The 16873-nt window shown below is 41.7% G+C and overlaps 1 protein-coding gene across 2 annotated transcripts; it reads left to right on the forward strand.

The window, feature by feature from the left end:
* On the forward strand, positions 1-12457 carry POLR2D (RNA polymerase II subunit D). Of its 2 annotated transcripts, XM_080798912.1 has the most exons (5): positions 1-128; positions 439-487; positions 3315-3495; positions 8582-8677; positions 9817-12457. In XM_080798912.1, the coding sequence occupies exons 1-5, from the start codon at positions 102-104 to the stop codon at positions 9893-9895; spliced, it is 432 nt and encodes a 143-aa protein (XP_080655038.1). In that variant the 5' UTR covers positions 1-101; the 3' UTR covers positions 9896-12457. The 2 variants fall into 2 exon arrangements, with proteins under 2 accessions (XP_080655038.1, XP_080655039.1); XM_080798913.1 differs by lacking the exon at positions 439-487 and having other exon boundaries at positions 9-128.
* Positions 12458-16873: the final 4416 nt, after the last annotated feature.

Below are 16873 nucleotides of genomic sequence, written 5' to 3' on the forward strand. Positions count from 1 at the left end.
ACTTCCGGCTTGTGCGGGTGGTTCCGGGCGCGGTGAGGTTTGGCGTGGTGTGGCGATGGCGGCCGGTGGCAGCGACCCGCGGGCCGGCGACGTAGAGGAGGATGCCTCACAGCTTATCTTCCCCAAAGGTGGGGCTGGGACTGCAGGACTGCCCCCACTGTCCTGGGTGATCGCCGCAAGCCTGGCGTTGCCCATGTGTCGTCCTAGGCGGGCAGCCGGGCGCGTCGCCGGCGCGGAGAGGGACTGGGAGGATGGGGGGTGCGGCGGTGAGAGGGGCCCCGGGTGGGGCCGCGGGCGGGCACCGCCGGGATGCCTCGAGAGGGGCCTGTTGGATTCCACGCCTGCTACCCTGGAAACTTCGGCGCCCAGCTCCACACTGCCCTTGAGCAGCCTCTTCTACTTGTTTAAGTAATTTATTTTATCTCATAAACCGCGAAGTGCTGCAGGGATGTGGAAAGGAGGAACAAAGCCGACAGTAGTTACAGTGGTAAGGACAGATTTTAATAAGTAATACACGATTGTAGGGGTCGCTGGCTCAATCCGTAGAGCATGCTCGTCTTTTTCTTTATTCTTCTTTTAATTCTTTTTTTTTTTTTTAACATTTTACTTATTTATTTTGAGAGCGAGCGAGCATGGGAGCTGGGGAGGGGGGGTTGGGGGCGGCGCGGAGAGGCGTGAGGCAGAGTGAGAGGACCCAGGGACGCAGGACGCTGATGTGACTTGGCCGTAGACCGGCGCTTAACGCCTGAGCCACCGAGGCAACCCTAGCCTGCTGGTCTTGATCTCAGGATCATGAGCCTGGGCACCGAGCCTGCTTTAAAAAAAAAAAAAAAGATACTACATGATACCAGTAGGGAAAGAGGCCAGCGTGTACTGAACTAAAATTTTTTTTTTTATTAAATTAAATTTTAGGTATTTATTTGACAGAGAGAGACATCACGAGCAAGGGAACACAGGGCAGTGGGAGAGGGAGAAACAGGCTTCCCGCTGAGCAGGGAGCCCGATGGGGGCTCTATCCCAGGACCCTGGGATCTTGACCTAAGCGGAAAGCAGTCACTTAACCAACCCAGCCACCCGGGCGCTCCTGAACTCAATTTCTATTTGTAGAGAGGTGACTGGGCGTTTTAAAGGGGGAGTGGAGAGGCTAGCCGGGTCTCTAGGATCAAGGACGTGAAAAATTACTAAAATTGTGAAGGGGAAGTGATCGGTTTGTTTGAACTCATTTGGGTTTTTTAACTGGCGCTTATGGAGAGTTTTTTTCTAAAGATTTTATTTATTTGACAGAAAGAGACACAGCGAGAGAGGGGAACACAAGCAGGGAGTGGGAAAGGGAGAAGCAGGCTTCCCACCAACCAGGGAGCAGGATGCAGGGCTGGATCCCAGGAACCTGAAGGCATGACCTGAGCTGAAGGCAGGCAGACGCCCCAATACCCACCTGTTTTTAAATTATTATATACATAGTAAAAAAAGTGAAACTCCACACCCTTTATCCAGATGCAACACTGTAAACAATTTAGTGTTTATTCTTCCAAACTAGTTTTGTTTATTTATAAATAAGTAAATATATACACGGCCTTTTATTTGTAAAATGAGATTATGCAAATGAATGCTATAGCCTTTCAAAAATTTGATGATCTGTTGTGTAGTCCTTTTTCTTTCTTTTTTAAAACTCTAGGCCCAATGTGGGGCTTGCCTCATGACCTGAGATCAAGTGTCACATGTTCTACTGACTAAGCCAGCCAGGCACCTCGTCCTATTCTTTTATTTATTTTATTTATTTTTTATTTTTTGAGATCTTATTTATTTGTCAGAGCATGCACACACAAGCAGGGGGACCGGCAGGCAGAGGAGGCAGAGCAGGTGATGGGAGAATCAGTCTCCCCGCTGAGCAAGGAGCCAGATGTGGGGCTCCATCCCAGGCCCCTGGGATCATGACCTGAGCTGAAGGCAGATGCTTAACCAACTGAGGGTTTTCCTCTTTAAACCTAAGTTTGCTCATTGGTATTCTTACTGGTCAAGGGAATTATTTTAGGGGTGCCTGGGTGGCTCAGTGGGTTAAGCCTCTGCTTATGGCTGGTCATGGTCTCAGGGTCCTTGGATCGGGCCCCAAATCAGGCTCTCTGCTCAGCAGGGAGCCTGCTTCCCTTTGTGTTTCTGCCTGCCTCTCTGCCTGCTTGTGATCTCTCTCTCTGTCAAATAAATAAATAAAATCTTTTAAAAAAGAGAATTATTTTAAATGAGTATCAAGGGTGAGCCCAAATGTCCATCGACTGATGAGCGGATAAAGAAGATGTGGAATGGAATATTGTTCAGCCATAAAAAAGAATGAAATGTTGCCATTTGCAATAACGTGGATGGAGCTAGAGACTATTGTGCTAAGCATAATAAGTCAGAGAAAGACAATCGTATGATCTTACTCATACGTGGAATTTAAGAAACAAAACAGATGAACAAAGGGAAAAGGGAGCAAACCAGAAAACACTCTTCAGCTATAGAGAAAAAACAGGGTTGCTGGAGGGGAGGTGGGGTGGGGGGGTGGATTAAATGGGCGATGGGTAGAGGATACTTGTTGGGTGTCATGTGTAAGTGATGAATCACTAAACTATATACCTGAAAATAATAATACTGTATGTTAACTCACTGGAATTTAAATAAAAACTTGAAGCTAGGAAAAAATGAGTATGAAGATTTGTGTGATGGTAAATATTTGAAGTAGGTTTAGTTGGGAAACTACAGAAGGTTATGAAATCTAGAGGGGAGGGAGTTCTGGCCACAGGTCTAATGCCTAGTATGTAATAGGCAGCGATCTGGGTGAATGAGTAAATAGCGGATTTGTACAGGTACAAAAATAGAACTTGGGACGCATTGTTAATGTGTTTCCGGTTACCCTAAAGTGCCCTTCCTAACATGTTCTTAAATTCTTAAAATTCTTAAAATTGAGAATGTAATACTAGTATTATGGAACTAGATTATCACCTCAAGGAAGCTAAAGAGGAGTAATTGTTGGCTGTGCTCTGTATTGAAATCAGTAACTGGCCTCATTAGGATGATGATGTGTAATTATTTAATAGCACATCCGGATCAGGTTCTTTGATGTTAGAAACTGTCTTGCCACACTGAACTAACTCTTAGTATTTTATGAACTCTACTGTGCCTTGATAGATCAGTCTAGACAGAAATAAAGCTGTGGGATATGAGGCCTCTGGATTCATGCAAGGACAAAAACTTGCTGTTAGTCTCAAGATAAAATGAACATTTAGACGCTGTCTTTTGAAGGGATATTTTCAGCTGACATTTGTGCTTCTCACAAATAGAGTTTGAAACAGCTGAGACACTACTAAATTCAGAGGTTCATATGCTTCTGGAGCATCGAAAGCAACAGAATGAGAGTGCAGAGGATGAACAGGAGCTTTCTGAGGTCTTCATGAAAACTTTAAATTACACAGCCCGTTTCAGTCGTTTCAAAAACAGAGAGACCATTGCCAGTGTCCGTAGGTGAGTGCTAAAAGAAAGTTTTTGTTAATCCAAACTGTTGGACATCTACATGTAAAATGCTTTTGCCTCCACCACTGTCATCCAATGGACATCATCTGTTCCATTAATTTAAGAAAAATAATGTCTTTGTCAGAAATTTAAAAATTGCTTGTAAGACCAAAATTCTCTTTGGCCACTTTTCCCTATACCTGAAATCCCAGTGATCGTTCTGCACAGTAACCACTGTTAGTTTATTCTTAGTCTTCCAGATCTTTTCCATGCATTCACATACATACATTAAACCTATAAAAAACAGCAGTGTTTGTGGGTTGTTTTGTTGTTTTTAATAAAGTGGGGTAATTTATTATTCACCTGGAATATCTTCAAGACCTCTATATGTTAGTAAATATAAATCAGGAGCATTCTTTCTGAATCTTTGCTCTGCCTCCCAGACAGCGGCTTTTAGCATTTTTTCCTAAGGCATTGCTTCTCAGATTGGGTCAGATGTAACTTGGAAAACTGATGTGCTAAGGCATATAGGAGACCATGGGAGAAACATATCTTCTTCAGATAACAGTTTTATTTGATGGTAGGTGATTTAAAACATTTCTACATTAAAATAGATACCAGTATATTGTGGAATAAAACAAAAACATATATGTGAATTCTTGAATTAAATTATAAGACTTAAAACCTTGCAGATGCAGAAAGTCACTTGAGCCTGTGACTGCAGGTCGCCTAGGGATACTTGTTTGCTCTGCTCCAGTGAAAATGCTTAAGAAGTACTGTCCTTAGGAATAGCAGGTATACAAGAAAAAATGTATATACACAGATACTTTTTAGAGAGCTGTTTATCATAGCCAAGTTGGGGGGGAACCCAAAACATTCAATAGTAAGTAAATAAATCGGGGGAACTACTTTGTTGGGCTAATCTATTGTCATTCAAATTGTGGTAGAAAATGGAAGTGTTCACATGTTAAGTGTGCAGAAAATGAAGGTGTGAATTGAATATGAAGTATGTATATAATCTTTCTAAAAAGCAAGTGTGTGTACTAAAAAGTGTGGGTGTACACATGGAGAAAAGATTAGAGGGAAATGTGCAGAGTTTCCAAGCAAAACTACAAGCTGTTGGGCCTAGGAGATGACCTGGACACATTCATGAATAAAAGGTTGCAGTATTGTAAACATGTTGGTTCTCCCCAAATTAATGTGTACATTTAGTGCCATCCTGCAGCCTCAGGAATGGAAAAGGTGGCTAATATTATGATCTTAAATTTTTTTTAAAAATTTTTTTCAAGATTTTATTTATTTATTTGACAGAGATCACAAGTAGGCAGAGAGACAGAGGAGGAAGCAGACTTCCCACTGAGCAGAGAGCCCGATGCGGGGCTCGATCCCAGGACCCTGAGATCATGACCTGAGCTGAAGGTAGAGGCTTTAACCCACTGAGCCACCCAGGTGCCCCAATCTTAAACTTGTAAGAATTGTCAGAAAAAAATGTTTTAAGAAAAATGAAGAGGGGAGGGAGTGCCTGGGTGGCTTGGTTGATTTAAGAGTCTACCTTCAACTCAGGTCATGATCCTGGGGTTGTGAGATCAAGCCCTATGTGATGTTCCATGCTTAGCATGGAGTCTGCTTAAGATTGTCTTTCTCTTCTTTCCCTGCCCCCTGTACGTGCATGCTCTCTCTCTCTGTCTCAATAAATAAATCTTAAAAAAGAAAATTCAGGAATAGATTTGAATACAAATCTATTTTATGTGAGTCCAGTATATGTGGTAGAGATGGCACTATAATTTAAAGAGGAAATACCTTTAACAGATTTTATGTATTTAATTTTTTTAGAGGGTGAGAGCATGTGCAGTGTTGGGGGTGGGGGTGGTGAGGGAGAGAGAGAATCTTAAGCAGGCTCCCCACCTAGCACAGAGCCCAGTGTGGGCTTATCTCACAACCCTGAGATCATGACCTGAGCCAAAATCAAGAGTTGGACGCTTAACCAGTTGAAGGAGAAATATTTTATTTTATTTTTTTTAAAGATTGATCTATTTATTTATTTGACAGACAGAGATCACAAGTAGGCAGAGAGGCAGGCAGAGAGAGAGAGGGGAGGCAGGCTCCCCGCTGAGCAGAGAGCCTGATGTGGGGCTCGATCCCAGGACCCTGAAATCATGACCCGTCCCGAAGGCAGAGGTTTAACCCACTGAACCACCCAGGCGCCCTGAAGGAGAAATATTTTAAAACAAAGTTCAAGGGTGCCTGGGTGGCTTAGTGGGTTAAGCCTCTGCTTTTGGCTCAGGTCATGGTCTCAGGGGCCTGGGATCAAGCCCTGCATCGGGCTCTCTGTTCAGCAGGGAGCCTGCTTCCCCCTCTTTCTGTCTGCTTCTCTGCCTACTTGTGATTTCTCTCTCTCTGTCAAAAAAATTAAAACAAAAAAACAAAGTTCAGGGGGTAGGAATAGAGTGGCTGGGCTATGGACATTGGGGAGGGTATGTGCTATGGTGAGTGCTGTGAAATGTGTAAGCCTGATGATTCACAGACCTTTACCCCTGGGGCAAATAATACTTTATGTTAATAATTTAAAAAAAAGTTTAAGCACTATACCTTGTACCAAACTTGATTCCTAAGGATTTGTATATAAGCCATGGTGAATAAAAGTGCTGTGTGATAGTATGAGTTAATGAATGTATTATTTTGGCTATGGTTAGTAAGACTTTAAATGTGGGGAAACTTGGTTCACTAGTTAAATGTAAGCTTTGTGAGGGCAGGAACTTGGTTGTATTCATCACTGTGTTAATCTCATTGTAGGCACTAAATAGTGAATAAATGAATTTGCATAAATATCTTTAAACTTTGTTACATAAATTAAATGCCATCTACAAAATGCAAGTATAAATAAATGGGGAAAGGACTGATATCCTTAAGTTTTTTATATCCTTAATATTAAAAGCTCCAACAAAGAATTAATAAAAGAGATAACACTGGTTTTTAAAAATGGACACAGAAAAAAAAAATGGACACAGTCTGCAGTTAGAGGCTCAATTTGAATAAGAACTTCAAATGGCTAGCAAATTCTCTTGAAATAATGCTCATCTTAAAAAAAATAATGCTCATCTTGAAGGAAATTGAAATGGTAAAAGAGCTAAGTAGATTTGAAAAGATTAAACAGAATGGACACCTACATGTAATAAGTAGGGGAAATGGGGAAACAGGACTTATTGCTGATGTAAGTGTGTACTGATGAAGCACTTTTAGGGCACTGTCTCTTGGGACTCCTGTGCTTTGGCTGGATAATTAACTTCCAGGAATTTATCTTTAAAACACATAGTGACCAGTCTAGTACATAAAGAAGTATACATGGTGTTTGAAAAGCGTTATTTAAAATGGTGAATTGAAGGGGCACCTGGGTGTCTCTGTCAGTTGAGCATCGGACTCTTGCTTTAGATTCAGGTCATGTTCTCAAAGTCATGAGAATGCGCCCCACGTTGGCCTCTGCTCAGCAGGGAGTTGGCTTGAAATTCTCTTCCTCTCCCTCTGCCTCTCCCCACTTGCTCATTGTCTCTGAAATAAATTTTTAAAAGAGGGAAAAGACTTGATTTAAAAAAAAAAAAAGATAAATAAAAAATAAAAGGGTGAATAATTGGAAACAATTGAAATGTTCAACAGCGGGAAATTTGACATATAAATTATAGCACAGTCATTCGGCAGAATGCTGTGTTCAAGGTGGAGTTATGTGTAGTACTAATGTGGAAAACAGCTAGTGTTATTGAGTGAAAAAAAAGGCCAATCACAGAATAACATTTGTTACAATTCCTTTTGTTTTTGTTTTTTTAATTATACTCTATCAAAAAAAATTTTTTTTTCTTTATTTTATAATATAAAGAGGAATGGTAGAGGATCTCCATGAAAGTGTTAACGCTAGTTATTTCTGGGTAGGGTTTCAGGTTATTTTCACCTTTGGGGGATTTCTTTGTATTGTTTATAAATGAGAATATATTCATTTTACAACAAAACCCTCCACATAGATACATACAGTACTTTGTAAACCTTTTCCCATGTAACTAAGTTTATAGTATTTTCCTTAGTAAATAAATACAGCTTTACTAAGTGGCAGAAAGTTAGGAAACTGAATGTGTGAATTTTTATTCTAAAACGGGTAAGTGTTTGGAACAGTACACTAAGATAATTACTTGATTTTATGTAGGTAGTGATATGGGTAGCTTATTTTTCTGTTCTTTATTTTTGAAATTTTGTATACCTGATATGCTTGTAATAGAATAATAAACACAGTAAATGTTTTGTTTCTGAACAGATAATTAAGGTCTTCTCTGAAACCAAATTTATCATGGATGAACTCTACTTTTTTTTTAAAGATTTTATTTATTTGAGAGAGAGAGAAGCAGACTCCCCACTGACAGAGAGCCTGATGTGGGACTTGATCCCAAGGACTCAGAAATTATGACCTGAGCCAGAGGCAAATGCTTAACTGACAGCCACCCAGGTGCCCGGGATGAGCTCTGTTTTAAGAGCTAAATGTGTAAGAAGCCAAGATAGGATTTGACAGTGTTTTATACAATTTGAACTAGAATTGCGTTTAAAATAAGACACAGTTTATAGACATTTGTACAAAATAAGGTATGCCTATATTTATTTTTTAGATTTGTTTTGTTTTTGTTCTGTTGTAGGTAAGTTTAAAGAAGAATTTCCTCCAAGTCAGAAATACACAAACATTATGTGTTTGACATAAAATTAATGATGAAAGAAGCAAGGCAGAGTGATAAGAGCAGAGAATAGCAAAATAAATTCTTGGGGGAAAAGGTTGTATAGTCTTTAAGGTATATAATGGCTTTTCAAAGTTGTACTAGCAAAGGGTTCTCAGGCCTGATGTGCTCTGCTCACTTTTGTTGTCTGCCTGATTTTATTTTAACTTCCTGTTCTCCAGGCATAGGAACAGGAAGAGATTTGAAAGTGGGATTTTGCAGCCAAGCTAACCATATAGAAAGATTGCAGGTGCTTTACTTTTTTCTTACTTGCTAAGTACCTTTGATTCTCTTTTTCCTACTCACCAATCTTTGATTTTTTTTTTTGTTTTGATTTTCTTCCGCATGGTCAGCTTGTTGCTCCAGAAGAAGCTTCATAAGTTTGAGTTGGCCTGTTTGGCCAACCTTTGCCCAGAGACTGCTGAGGAGTCAAAGGCACTGATCCCAAGGTTAGTACTATCACTGTGCTAAGTTCTTTATATTAATTTCCTACAAGTAGAATTACTGTTTCTAAAAGGTGTGTGCATTTAAAATTGGGGCATATAGCACCAACATTGAATGGAGTGCCTTCTTTAACAGGGTATGAACATGATGGTTTTATAGCACACCAACTGTTAGCAAAAATGTGGAACAGCTGAATTTCTCACACTGGTGGTAGGAGTATAGTCACTTTGGAGAGCAATTTAGCTACATCTACTAGAGTTAAAGATGATTATACCCTGTAACCCGAAAATCCATTCTTGGGTACATGCCTAAAAGCAACTCATGCAGTTCCATAAGAAGACATGTATCCTAATGTTCATTACTGCAGTGCTAGTGATAACAGAAACTTGACAGTGTCAGTAAACAAGAGGATGGATAAATAAATCATTTATGTAGCAGTGAAGAAATTAATGAATGGGAGCAACATGGAATAATAAGATACCAAGGGACACGGGTGGCTCTGTCCGTTAATAAGCATCTGCCTTCAGCTCAGGTCGTGATCCTAGAGTCCTGGGATCAAGTCCCACATTGGGCTCCTTGCTCAGTGGGGAGCCTGCTTCTCCCTCTGCCTGCTGCTCCCCTGCTTATGCTCTCTCTCTGACAAATAAATAAAATCTTAAAAACAAAAACAAATGCCAAAATCAATTTGAAGTGAAAAAAATTTCCAGAAGGATATATGTAGTATGATGCCATTTCCTATAAAGTTTAAAAACAGTGCTGTGTATGTATGGCTTATAGATACATTTACGTATGTATATAGTAAGTACAAAAATATGTATAGGAATGATAAATACAAATTTAGGATAATGGTTAATTCTGGGGAAGGTATTGTGATAGGGAAGCATACACAGAGCCATTAACTTGTTCCTGTTGTGTTTGTTAAAGAAATTTAAATCAGGTAGAGGTAATGTTAACTTATTGTCTACACTTTCTTAAATCTCTGAAACACTTCATATGTTTTTAAAAGGAAGGGCAAAAATACAGCTGAAGGGTAAAGGTGTATGTTTAGAGGAGAAGTGGAAAAGTGGTGCTCAAAGATTAGTGTGCTAAAAAAGAATATGTTGTCCCTTGCTGAGACTCATTTGTTTTGGTTTTCTTCTTGTAGCCTGGAGGGTCGGTTTGAAGATGAAGAGTTACAGCAGATTCTTGATGATATCCAGACCAAGCGCAGCTTTCAATATTAATCTCCAAATACCACTCTGCTGCTGAAGGAACTGCATCTCAAGCCCAGCACCACTGTCCTGGTGTCTGGAGCCAACTTACACAGAAATTCCATTGCGGAAGACACTTGGCCTGCCTTTGGATAGAACAACCCGGCTTAGTCTTGGTTTAGGTTGCTATTTCAGACTTGACTATTGAACCATGGTAACCTGACCTTGCCTCTGGGAAGGGTGAGGTGGGGTGATGCGCATATAAGCTACACTATTGACTACCTCATGCCATGGTTTTGGCCCCTGTGTTTTAAAATTTGTTTTAAGATTTTATTTTTTTAAGTAATCTCTACCCCCAGTGTGGGGCTTGAACTTAAACTACCCCAAGATCAAGAGTGGCATGCTCCACTGATTGAGCCAGCCAAGTACCCCTTTTTTAAGATTTTATTTTTTTAGCCCGCATGTTATTTTTGATTCCTAAGATTTCATGTTTTAATTTCAGTTTGTTTGTAGTTTTTGAAACTACAGGAAACGACAGTCTTATCTAAATGCAAAAGGAAGAATTAAGGGGCATTGGCTGACTCAATTGGTAGAGCACATAACTCTTAATCTCAGGGTGAGAATTCAAGCCCCACATTGGGCATGAAGCCTACAAGCAAAAAAAAACCCAAATACAAATGCAAAAGGAAGAATTAAACCAGCCGTGTACCATCATCTGAAATCCTTACAGAAAAGATGATATGCTAATGACTGAGACAGCATTGGCATCATAGTGCTTAACCCAGAAGTCAAGGAAGAAGCTCACCATGGGAAGCAGTTACACCCAGGATAACTGCCAAGCATGGAGGGCCCTAACATAGCCTTGAGGTAGATCAGTACTTCACCATTTTTCTTAGACTGTTGAAGAATGTAGATTCGGAGGCAGTGGTCCTAAAGCACTATTTCTCACTCCTAAATTAAGATTTTTTTTTTCCTTCAGTGGCCAGACTTGAAGGTCTGAACACTTTGAAGACTCCTTGGATGGGGCATCCAGTCCAAACCTTTTTCTTGCTATTTAGTGGCAGGTGATCTCTGATGGGGGTGATTGTCTATTTTCATAGGAAGGAAAGCGGAGAGTGTGCACAAAGAAAGCATGCACGTAAGCTAGTAGATTTATTTGGTCATGTGAAGATAAGTGTCACTAAGTTCACTAAACTACAGATACTCCCCAGGAACCATATGGTTGGAGCAGGGAGGGAGGTGGGGGTGATGTTCCCAGATGAAGGAAGAGGGTCATGGCAGGTAGTAGAAACAAAAACACCCCACCAAATGGATCAGGTACCATTAAAATGTCCATACTCTGACCTAGTGATTCTATTTCTGGAAACTGTATACCAAATATCAGAACACAGAAAAAGCTTTGTATGTCAAGAGCTGATTCTTTTTCCAATAGAGAAATAGTATGGTATGTTATGGTTACTTGTCCATGGACTATTTCTCGCCTATTTAACAAGTGACCTTTTTAGAAGCTAAATGGCTTACAGCCAAAATACTTGGATTCAGTTGGACATTGAGGACATTCTGCTACATGAAATGTGAGACAAATGCCATATAATCTCACTTATATGTGGAATCTAAAAAACCCAAACTCAAAAGAAACAGAACAGATTGATGGTTGTCAAAGGATGAAGGGAGGGGTGTGAAATGGGTAAAGGTGGTCAAAAGTTACAAACTCCTGGGGCGCCTGGGTGGCTCAGTGGTTAAAACCTCTGCCTTCGGCTCGGGTCATGATCCCAGGGTCCTGGGATCGAGCCCCGCATAGGGCTCTCTGCTCGGCAGGGAGCCTGCTTCCTCCTCTCTCTCTGCCTGCTTCTCTGCCTACTTGTGATCTCTGTCTGTCAAATAAATAAATAAAATCTTTAAAAAAAAAAAAAGTTACAAACTCCTAGTTATAAGATAAATAAGGCATGGGGACATAATACACAGCATGGTGACCATAGTTGATAATACTATATTGTAGGGATGCCTGTTGACTCAGTTAATTAAGTATCTGGTTCTTGGTTTCAGCTCAGGTCATCTCCTGGGTCATGGGACCAAGCCCTTGTTGGGCTCTGCAGTCAGCAGGGCGTCTGCTTGAAGATTCTCTGCCTCCACACCTCACCTTCACGTGCCCTCTCTCTTTTCTCTAAAATAAATAAATCATTAAAAAAGTACTGTATTATATATATGAAAGTTGCTAAGAGTAGATCTTAAAAGTTGTCACCACTGGAAAAAATTCTAACTATGTGAGGTCAGAGTGGTTAACTAAACTTTGATCATTTCACTATATATGTGTATATATATGTACATATACATATATATAATCTTTTCACTGTAATATATAATCAATACAATGTTCTATGTCAATTACTTCAGTAAGGCTGGAAAAATATATAAAACTTTAAAAAAATTTTTGATTTGGGGGCACCTAGTTGTTTCAGGCAGAAGACCATGTGACTCCTGATCTAGGGTTGTGAGCTGGAGCTCCCTCCATGTTGGGTGGGGAGACTACTTAAAACAATTTTTTTTTTTAATTTGACTTAAAGTAAAAATGAAACACTTGAGTAAACATACAGAAGAGGTAAACATTTGTGCTTTGTTTTTTGTTTTTGGATTTATTTATTTTATTTGACTGACGGAGATAACAAGTAGGCAGAGAGGCAGGCAGAGAGAGGAGGAAGCAGGCTCCCTGTTGAGCAGAGAGCCCAATTTGGGGCTTGATCCCAGGGTCCTGGGATCAGGACCCAAGCCACAGGCAGAGGCTTTAACCCACTGGACCACCCACGTGCCCCAACATTTGTGCTTCTAAAAGGGACCTACGAGAACTGAACTTGCCTTCTCATCCAGGTCAGTTTTCCTCAGCTTAGATGTGAGAGTGCTAAGGGCTCAGCCCCCACTTCCCCTTAGGGACTTGGGAGCTGTGGGTTCTCAGGCCTGCTGGCCTCTTGCTGGGCCTGCACTCACCTGGATAGGGGCAAAGGACCTCAGCTACCTCCACTCATACCCAGTCCGCCTTTGGGCTCTCTGAACAGTACAAATTGACCAAAGGCCAAAGGAGAGAGAATAAGCCCCAATAAAGCCTTCCAGGCAAGGCTTTATTGGGGCTTATGCTCCTGCACAAAGGAGACCACACAAGGAATGAGTCCTTAGGCTCTCCCGGAGAAGAGGTTACCCAGAGAGCTTTAGAGAGACTCCAGGCAGCAAAAGAATGGCAGTAGGAGCAGGAATTGTTCCCCCGCCCCACTTGGACATTTAAATAAAGGTCATGCTATACGTGCTGCCCGCATCTAATTAGCATATTACGTCTCCGCCCCTGGGCGCGATTTTTAGTATTACAATGAGAGAGAGAGAAAGTCTGTGAAAGGTGGGGATTGGCATCCATTTTAGCGCTGATCGGTTTGGTCCAGCCCTCCGAGCGTGCTTTCCTCTTTTAGGGCAATAGCCTACTTTTGCTCACCTGTGAGCTCTTTTACTCGGGGCAGCTCAGCTTCTTCTACAGACCCAGCTGAAGAAGGCTGGATTTTGTGGTTAGGGGTGAGGGGAAATGAGTCCAGTCCCTGCCCTGTCTCACAGGGCCCCTGAGAAGGCGTCAGCAGTTTCCGGGCCTCCTCTTTTGGTGCCAACGTGCTGTTATCCCTCTTAGTCCCCCACATCCCCTGTACCCCGAACTCACAGCTGGGGGAACCTCTGTTCTGCATCTGGTATCATGAATTTTATTTGTATTTCAGGATCTGATGAAGATGCTGGCAGTTCTATATGCCTCTGTAAAGTGGAGAAACAAAACCGTTAGCCCTATGTCCTGTTCTTGGTGGATAAAATGGGCTGGTTTAAATAATCATAATCAGGGGTGCCTGGGTGGCTCAGGTGATAAGCGTCTGCCTTGGTCTCAGGTCACGATCCCAGGGTCCAGGGATCCAGCCTCACTTCCCTGCTCAATGGGAAGCCTGCTTCTCCCTCTCCCACTCCTGCTTGTGTTTCCTCTCTCTTTCAAATAAATAAATCGTTTTAAAAAATAAAAATAAAAAAATAATCATAATCATACCTTGTTTCCTTATGTAAGATTGCACAGAGGCTGGGCTCCTGGGTGGCTCAGTGGGTAAATTGTCTGCTTTCAGCTCAGGTCATGATCCTGGTCATGATTTTCAGCTCAGGTCATGATTGTAGCATCTAGTCCTGCATCAGGCTCAGAGCCTGCTTCTCCCTTGTCCCAACCCTCCCTCTAACTTGTGCGCACTCATTCTCTCTCTCTCTCTCTCTCAAAAATAAATAAATAAATTTTTTTTTGTTTTAAAAAGATTGCACAGAGGTAGTCCTTAGCAAAACTGGAATTCTCACTAGGCTCTAATCAGACCTCCTCAGAAACTTGCTTCTGCCAGTTTCTAATTTTCAATGAGCAGGGGTGTTTTGTTTTAAGATTTTATTTATTTATTTGAGGGAGGAAGGTCAGAGAGAGGGAGCACAGAGAATCCCAAGCGACTCCACCCTGAGCAGGATGTGGGGCTCGATCTCACCACCCTGAGATCATGACCTGAGCTGAAATCAAGGGTCTGATGTTTAACTGACTGAGCCACTCAGGCACTCCTCCATGAGCAGGGGTGGTTTTCAAAATATTTAACAACTTGGGGGCCATTGACTTATGTGCAGTTAGACAGTAAGTCTTTAATTGCCAGATCGGGGTAAGGTCCTGGGGAGGTGGGAGTGGTTAGAGCTTATTTAGGAAAGTATTTCAATATTTTTGTAACTGGGATGACCCTGGGGTACTAACCAGCTGAATCTCCTTTTCTTTTTTTTTTTTTTTTAAAGATTTTATTTATTTATTTGACAGACAGAGATCACAAGTAGGCAGAGAAGCAGGCAGAGAGAGGAGGAAGCAGGCTCCCTGCTGAGCAGAGAGCCCGATGGGGCTTGATCCCAGGACTCTGGGATCATGACCTGAGCTGAAGGCAGAGGCTTTAACCCACTGAGCCACCCAGGCACCCCTGAATCTCCTTTTCTTTGAATCTTTCTCACACGTGTACACACAAAGGTCTTGTAACTCCAGGTTTATTTGCATTCAAAATAGAGAAGGAGCCCTGACAAGCTGCCTTTGAGCCCAGTTGTTTGTGGCTAGGCACTGTTAAGTGTTTTATTTATTTATTTATTTTAAAGATTTTATTTATTTATTTGTCAGAGAGAGAGTACACACAAGCAGGCAGAGAGGCAGGCAGAGGCAGCGAGAGAAGCAGGCTCCCTGCTGAGCAAGGAGCCCAATGTGGGACTCGATCCCAGGACCCCAGGATCATGACCTGAGCCGAAGGCAGCGGATTAACCAACTGAGCCACCCAGGCGTCCCTGTTAAGTGTTTTATATATCTTATTGAAACTTCACATGCTTAAGAGAATTTTTAAAACATTCTAAGGCCCTTATTCACTCCAATACTCTTACAACCTTCTCAACATCAGGTCATTTATTCAACACGTTTTACTGAGTGCCCACCATATTAGGTTGGGGTTAAAGGAGAGCAAGATAAGAAGGTTCCAGGTCTCCTGGTGCCTACATTCTGGGGGGGGGGGGGGGAGACAGACAAGGAAAAAAAAAAAAAACTAAGTAGATTAGCCTGGGAACAAGTACAATATTAGATACAGTGCTCGGGGATGGCGTTTTTGAGAAGATGCTATTTGAACTGTCAAGAATAGGAAAATATGGGAGGGTAGGGATGAGAGTTCCAGATCAGGAGAGAATGCTAAACACAAAAGCATGAATGGGGTAGGGGAATGGGTGCAGAGATAACAAGCCAAAATGGCTGGAGCTTTGTAAATCAGGGAAAAACTATTAGGAGCTGAGATTGCAGATGTAAGCCGACCTGGACTATGGAAACAGGGTTTTGGATTTTATACTCTGCATGTTGGAGATTTTAGGTAAGAAAGAAATAAGATCTGATTTTTTTTTAAGATTTTATTTATTTATTTGACAGATCACAAGTAGGCACAGAGGCAGGCCTAGAGAAAGAGGGGAGGAAGCAGGCTCCCTGCTGAGCAGAGAGCCCAATGTGGGGCTGGATCCCAGGACCCTGAGATCATGACTTGAGCCAAAGGCAGAGGCTTTAACCCACTGAGACACTCAGGTGCCCCTGATTTTTGTTTTAAATAGGTCATTCTAGCTGCAGTGTAGAAAACTGGAGCTAGGTGGGAGGGGAAACTGAGATGAAAAAGGGAAGTGGGGAGAACAGCTAGGTGATTGCAAAAGTTCACACAAACATGGCTTGGACTAGAGCGAGGGCCAACAAACTTCCCGTAGAGAGAGAATATTTCAGGCTTTGTGGGTTACGTATGTCTTCTGTCATATTTTTAGTCTTTTTTTTTAACCCTTTAAAAAGGTAAAACTAGGGGCACCTGGGTGGCTCAGTGGGTTAAAGCCTTTGCCTCTAGCTCAGGTCATGGTCTCAGGGGCCTGGGATCGAGCCCCGCATCTGGCTCTCTGCTTGGCGGGGAGCCTGCTCCCCCCCCACCTCCCTCTCTGCCTACTTGTGATCTGTCAAATAAATAAATAAAATCTTTTAAAAAAAAGTAAAACTATTTTTAACTAGACTGCAGGCACAGTCTGCCTATATCTGGGCTAGAATGATAACTGTAGGGGAAGAAAAATTTTTCCTTTACACTTCCAGATTCCTTTGGCTGGCCTATTAATTAAATTAACATAAAACAGATTAATGAGAAAAATAAATATAATTACACATGTACAGAAGCTCCATAAGAATATGAGATCCACATGGGGCAGGGTGCTGACTGGCTCAGTCAGTAGAGCATGCACTCTTGATCTCAGGGTCATGAGCTCAAACCCCCACACTGGGCATTGTGAGGACCTATTTAGCCAGAGCAACTCCATCTTGGTTAAAAGCCATTTTGTTGTTTGTGCAGTAAAACTTAAACTGACCCTGCCGTTTCCCCCCCAACACACACACCGAGAAACTTACTTAGAAGCAAGTCTGGGAAACCAGTAAAATATGGTCAGCTA

Source organism: Martes martes (assembly GCF_963455335.1).
Source record: "Martes martes genome assembly, chromosome: 3".
Classification (NCBI taxonomy): Eukaryota; Metazoa; Chordata; class Mammalia; order Carnivora; family Mustelidae; genus Martes; species Martes martes.

Bases quoted from the DNA above. Each gene is read 5' to 3' on its own strand.
- POLR2D (XM_080798912.1), top strand. From the start codon at position 102: ATGCCTCACAGCTTATCTTCCCCAAAG. The intron at 129-438 runs GTGGGGCTGGGA...TAAACCGCGAAG, and splicing joins ACAGCTTATCTTCCCCAAAG to TGCTGCAGGGATGTGGAAAG. The intron at 8,678-9,816 runs GTTAGTACTATC...TTCTTCTTGTAG, and splicing joins TCAAAGGCACTGATCCCAAG to CCTGGAGGGTCGGTTTGAAG.